Source organism: Stigmatopora nigra, chromosome 2 (assembly GCF_051989575.1).
Source record: "Stigmatopora nigra isolate UIUO_SnigA chromosome 2, RoL_Snig_1.1, whole genome shotgun sequence".
NCBI lineage: Eukaryota > Metazoa > Chordata > Actinopteri > Syngnathiformes > Syngnathidae > Stigmatopora > Stigmatopora nigra.
Window position 1 is genome coordinate 17,914,890 of NC_135509.1, and position 6,262 is coordinate 17,921,151.

At 37.9% G+C, this 6,262-nt stretch overlaps 1 protein-coding gene across 4 annotated transcripts; it reads right to left on the reverse strand.

The window, feature by feature from the left end:
* Nucleotides 1-1,670: 1,670 nt before the first annotated feature.
* LOC144190159 (uncharacterized) lies at nucleotides 1,671-6,013 on the reverse strand. 4 transcript variants are annotated; one of them, XM_077710814.1, is made up of 3 exons: nucleotides 5,535-6,013; nucleotides 2,733-2,921; nucleotides 1,671-1,882 (listed from the first exon to the last, which is right to left on the reverse strand). In XM_077710814.1, exons 1-3 carry the CDS (start codon nucleotides 5,692-5,694, stop codon nucleotides 1,767-1,769), a joined length of 465 nt encoding a protein of 154 aa, XP_077566940.1. In that variant the 5' UTR covers nucleotides 5,695-6,013; the 3' UTR covers nucleotides 1,671-1,766. The 4 variants fall into 4 exon arrangements, with proteins under 4 accessions (XP_077566940.1, XP_077566941.1, XP_077566943.1 ...); XM_077710815.1 differs by having other exon boundaries at nucleotides 2,704-2,921; XM_077710817.1 differs by lacking the exon at nucleotides 5,535-6,013 and adding an exon at nucleotides 3,754-4,768.
* Nucleotides 6,014-6,262: the final 249 nt, after the last annotated feature.

A 6,262-nucleotide genomic window follows, 5' to 3' on the forward strand; every position in this document is an offset into this window, starting at 1 on the left:
CCAAATGCAGGATATGACATGACAGACAACCATTCATGCTCATACCTATGGGCAATTTAGAGTGCCCAACCAGCCTACCATGCATGTTTTTGGAATGTGGGAGGAAACCAGAATACCCGAAGAAAACCCACGCAGGCCCAGAGAGAACATTCAAGCCCAGTATCCGAGAACTGTGAAGCCCACGTACTAACCACTGGTCTTATTTATTTATTTTTAAATCATAATCATAATGGACCTAGTAAGACATTGACTGAAATATAAATTATAACACAATACAATTTGAAAATTCTTCTTAATTAATAAAGATATTTAATCTGCACTCTGATGAACTGAATTCTGCAGAGATTTTGAATTTGATGAATCCATGCAAATTCTGAAAACAATACAAAAAAAATTGAATATCTTACTCGGATTGATATTGAATTCCAACTTCAGTTGGTCAATTGTGCAGGATCTCTGTTGTCGTATATTGGATACAGTAATAAACCACAGATTTTCAGGGGGTGTTGTGCTGTTGCAGTGTTATATGCGTACCCATATATGTTTATGTACTCACACATTTAGAATGTGATTTAGCATTGTTTTCCTGATTTAAGCAGATAAAAGATGATGAAATTGTTGCTTGAAAGGCAGCATATGTTGCTCCAAAATCTGTACATACCCTTCAGCATAAACAATGCTTTCACAGATTTGAACGTTTTTGTAAAACAATATGAAAAATTGAGTCAATGGAACACAATTCACTTTTTCCAATTTGGCTATCTCAGATGTGTTTGACCCCAAAGAGGTTTTTTTTGGGTCATGGTGTATTTTGCAGATTGTAGCAGCAAACTATGTTACTGTGACAAGGGTTTTTGAATTGTTTCAGCAATTTCTCCAAATGTGTCAAGTCCTTTTGAAGACCACTGTCCATGAGCAAGTTCCCAAAGCCTAAATTGCTTATTTCCCAGCACCATTGATGTGTAAGTGGATGAATTATCATGTGTGCAAGAAATCAGGTGGCCAGATAAGGTGTCGTAACGCAAAAGGTTTAATCAAACAGACAATATATATATATTTATATATATTTTTTGCAATACTCTTATTTTTTAGTCGTGTTGTTAGTTTTATATTTTATACATTCTCTCCTTTTTTTAAGTAACATTAATTGAAACATTAAACACTTAATGCTCAAACTATAGAGGATGATTGCAATATTGGTGTCGTACAAATAGCTGAAAAAGTTGAATCTCTATTGAATGTTGGGAACATGCCTGCATTTTATGATGCTTTGCAAACAAAAGAGAGAGAGAGAGAGAGAGAGAGAGAGAGAGAGAGAGAGAGAGAGAGAGAGAGAGAGAGAGAGAGAGAGCGAGAGAGAGAGAGAGATCACAAATGCAGTCTTCCCTCGATTATCACGACTTCACTTAACGCAAATTCACTTATTTGTGATTTTTTTCTGCCATTAATTATTAGGGGGGAAAATAGTTCGCAAATATTTGAAAATTCACACTGAAACTTGAAAGCGGAAGCCACTCCCCTGTCTTCTGTTTGTTACTAGGACTCAGCACTGAAGGGAAAAAATGTATTTATAATACTTTTTGGATTACCGCGATAATCCTTATTTTACCATAGAGGCTGTACATTGACATTTTGAAAACGCTGTGGTGACAAAAAAAAATAGGCACAACAATTGTTAACTATCTTTAATTACTAAGCAATGTTAAATGACATTATTGAGTAAAAAAAACAAGTTTGAGCTGATGGCAAATATGATGAACTAGGGATCATGGATCAGCTTGCACGTTTGACATTGCACTTGCGTCTAATACAGCTCGGGACACATTTCCTGTCTGAAACTGTGCCGCAGCAAGCCGGTGCCGGGGCTGCACATGTCTGTTTCCTGTAATGAAAGAGAAACCGGACACAAAGGCAGAGAAATGAGAGTAGTAAGTGTGCTTGAATGTTTGCTGTGGCGACACGATGCTATTTAATTATTTACTGCACACTCCCTTGGCTTCAACCAAAAGAACCACAAATACTGCAGGTTTGATCACAGGCCATAACTGGATAAATTAATTCCTTATGATAATGACCCTAATAGTGTGGTTTTGATTCATACAGTATCCCAAATAACATATGTGATGATCTTTCTTAAGATCTTCCCTTCAAAGTACAGTGTTCCCTCGGTTATCGCGGTTAATGGAGACCGGGACCACCCGCAATAAGTGAATTTCCGCGAAGTAGGGATGCCCCTTCAAACATGCTTAATTTGAATTTAATTGTTTTTTTTAACCCCCTGTATACAGTACACCATATAGAAAACGGGTATAGAGATTGAAATTCATGTTATAACAAAAAAAACTGTAAAATATGTTGTCTCAATGTAATATTTGTATTTTTATTTATTTATTTTCCCCCCCCCAAAAAACACGAAGCTCTGAATCCGCGGTGGCTGAACCGCAAAGTAGCGAGGGAACACTGTAATACATTTTTACTCCCTAATAAAACCACGAAAATGGAGGCAAAAATTATGAATCAGGCGGCGGCTTATACGTGAGAAATTGTAAAATTCAACGATTTTAAGGCAATTATAAGGGTGCGGCTTATATGCGAGTAAATACGTTAATTCATAAATATGCCTTCATTCAGGTGCAGGAACATTCTTTTTAAGTATTAATTGAAAATATTGTATTTTACTGAGGAGTATGTATTGTTTCTAACCTGGCAGTGGCAGCCTCTCTTTTCCTGACCTGTTTCATTAGCTTCAGCATTTGACAGATCTGCTTCAGTGTCATGTTCGGAGCGTGGTGGGGCAGGCGGGGTCTCGGGGCATGTCGAGGACCCCGGTACGTGAAGAGTGACAGATAGTTGCCCCGAGCTGGTCCTTTGCCGAACATGTGCAGGGGTTGTACACTGCTGTGCGCATAGCAAGAGGCGCACTGTCAGCAAAAGAAGAGAATGTGTTAAAGGGGAAATCTTTCTTATAACATGATACAATCCATTTTTGATTCATAAGGTCATGGGAAAAGAATTGCTTCTATAATATAAATTATATTTTAGACTACAATTTGAGGTCTGTGTTTGTGTGTCAGTCTTTTTGTTTGACCTGCCCAACATTTTAAGTTTCAAAGACATTTTACAGTAATTTTGTTTTTGCCAAAGCTACCAACCACATCGTGTTCAAATTATTTTTTGAGGATGTACTTTTCATTTTCTTAAAAATCATGTTAACTTTCCCGCAGCCTTTCTGTCAAAAAGTATCATCTGAAAGTATGTTATATCAATTTAAAGATGTAATGTACTAATGCTGCCCTCCATTTTTGGGTTAGATTAGATTAGATAACTTTATTTATCCTGAATTCGGGAAATTTCATTGTCACAGTAGCAAGAGGGTGAGAATACAGTAAAAATACATTTTAGACATTAATAAATAGGTAAAAAATAATTAAACAAATAAATAAATATATAAAAAGAAGTGTGTTGGTGAAATATAGGATATTTGAATATGAAAAAAAACTGGTTTATCATATATATTTTTTGTGTGGCTTGTTTGAAAGGCACAAATGGCACAAATGCCATCCACTCTTTTACAACACTTATCGCGTTGACAGTCTTTAGGTACAATTACACAAACAGGTCAAATTTGCCAGGATACAGTTTTTTAGACAACAACAGAGGAAATAACTGCTCCGGTTTTCACAGGCACAAGAAAAATAATGCATTCTCATCTCATTCTCATTTTACATCAGCTGATTTATCACGCATACTCACATGGACGACAGTAGTCATGGTGCAATGTGTGAAGGCTTGAGTGAATAAAATAGTCATTAGTATGGAGTACCTTCCTTCTTATAAATCCAGATGTAAAACAGTAGAGAAAAATCAGCCAATCAACCTTCTAGAGCAAAGACCGCCCCCTCAAACATCACCATCGTCATGTCACACCTTTACACAAGCACACACACACTTATGTATGCACACATCCGTATACACGTCAGGTTGCTTCAGGTTACAGCCACCGACACGAACCTTGACAAAGGGGTGTTATGTTGTGATGTACAGTATATATTTATAGCAGTTGCAATGCGAGAAATGGAACAAAATACTACAAAGTAGGTAGTAAAGAAGGAAAAGGAGAATATGAGGGGATTTCAGATGTTAGTTAGACGGGAGGGAATGTCAGAATGGAGGGAAGAAGGTCTGTTTTGAAAGACGACAGAGGGGGAATCAGCTGAGGAATACAAACGTCACTCCGTCTCTGGTGTCATTGCTGAACAAAGTGATGCATTAGAGCAGGGGTGGGCAAACTACGGCCCGCGGGCCACATATGGCCCGCTAGGCCTTTTAATCTGGCCCACCGACGTTTTGTTTTTTTCCCCAAGATGGCGTCGTCACACGGAAGCCAGTGGCAGTAGCTCTGTCCAATCTTATTTGTTTTTTTGTGTTTTACAGCCCCTCTATCTTTTTTAAATTACATTTTAATATTTCTTAATACATTCCTTTTTACTTGACTTTGTACTTTATACTTTTTACTATAACGATGAGTCATGAGTATGTTAATACTTTAGTCCTTTTGTTTTGTTTATGTTTCATATGTACTGTTAACAGATGCACTTTTTTATTTGTATCGTATCTTGTGCTGACCCGGCCCATTTGTCGAATTTTTAAAGTCAATGTGGCCCCCGGGCCCAAAAGTTTGCCCACCCTTGCATTAGAGCGTTGCAAAATGGTCTTTTTCATATTTATCAAAAAGATTGATGAGCAAACTCAATGAGTTTTAGTAGGTCACAATATTTTGGGGAATCAGTGTCCAATTTTTTAACACAAAAACATTTGTTTTTCTTAATTTCAAAAATCAAATGTGATGGCATTTATATTTATTTTATCGTTAATTGATTTTTCTTAATATGTTTGTCCTACCAAAGGGGACAACATAAGGCATACAGATTTACTGGTGTACAGTATCTAGTCATGTAGGAACTCAGGATCCAAGATGTCCTGAATTTAGACTGAAACATATGAATCCCAGGAGGCGTAATTAGATTTAGGGGCGCTGAGGTCTTTACAGGGCAAGATAAATTTCACATTTTTAATTATTTGTGATTTTGTGAAAGAAAAATATTGTATGTTTTAGGAAAAATCTGTAGCTAAACCATCAAATGTGAGATAAAAAAAAAAAAATCTAGACAGAAAAGTATGCGTTCTTGCTCAAGTGTTCTTGCATTATTTGGACCGGTAGCAATTTGTAATAACCAAGGATGGTAAGAATATCTCCCAAAAATGTTAATTGATATTCAAGTAAAAATATCTCAAATCAATTTAAAATAAAAGTTACATTGTGTGTGTAAGGAGGGGATAGCAACATTTCATACTTTTTTTTTGAAAATTGTACTTTTTTAAACTCCTGTAAAATGTGGATAAAATAGCAGATGTGATGGCAATTGCAATGTGAGCACAACAATAGCTGCACTAATTTATAGCAAAATGATAAATACTGTCCTCAATGTGATGTAAATGATGTTTACCTTAATTCCTATGCTAGACACACTTACCCATGACTTTGGTTAGTAGGTCCGCTTCACAGTTTTGGGGTTGAGGGTTCGATCCCAGGTCGGTTCTCACTGTGTTGAAGTTTGCATGTTCTCCCCATGCCTGTGTGGATTTCCTCCGGGTACTCCGGTTCCTCCCACGGCGCAAAAAAAGAACATGCATGGTCTGCTGGTTGAACACTTTAAATTGTCTTAGTTTTGAGGTCCTACTCTCTGATAACCTTAGCGCGTCAGACTGACAGTGGGAAACCTGGGTTCAAATCCAGGTCGTTCCACCTTTATGGAGTTTGCATGTTCTCCCTGGGCCTCAGTGAGTTTTCTTTGGGTACTCCAGTTTTATCACACATTCCAAAGACATGCATGGTAGGCTGATTGGACACTCTAAATTGCCCCTATGCACAAGTGTAAGCGTGAATGGTTGTTTGTCTCCTTGTCTGCCCTGCGATTGGTTGGCCACCAATTCAGGGTGTTCTCCGCCTCTCGCCCGAAGACAGCTGGGATAGGCTCCAGCACCCCCCGCGATCCTGGTGAGGATAAACCGGTTCAGAAAATGAGATGAGATGAGAGATGATTCATCATTAGGAATCCCGTCTGTTGTCCCTAGAGGGAGACAAAGCCACAATGACTGTCATCCCTGTTAAGTGTAAATCATGAGCACAAAGAATATAAAACACAGGTGTCCAAACCGGCCCTCAAAGGGCTGCAGTGGGTACAGGTTCTCATTCCAAACA

What these genes read in the sequence shown, in the direction of transcription:
- LOC144190159 (XM_077710814.1), bottom strand. Translation starts at nt 5,694, where the DNA reads ATGCATGTTCTTTTTTTGCGCCGTGGGAGGAACCGGAGTACCCGGAGG. An exon ending in CCTACTAACCAAAGTCATGG is followed by an intron (nt 2,922 to 5,534) that starts GTAAGTGTGTCT and finishes TTTTGCTGACAG; the next exon opens with TGCGCCTCTTGCTATGCGCA. An exon ending in TGCTGAAGCTAATGAAACAG is followed by an intron (nt 1,883 to 2,732) that starts GTCAGGAAAAGA and finishes CTTTCATTACAG; the next exon opens with GAAACAGACATGTGCAGCCC.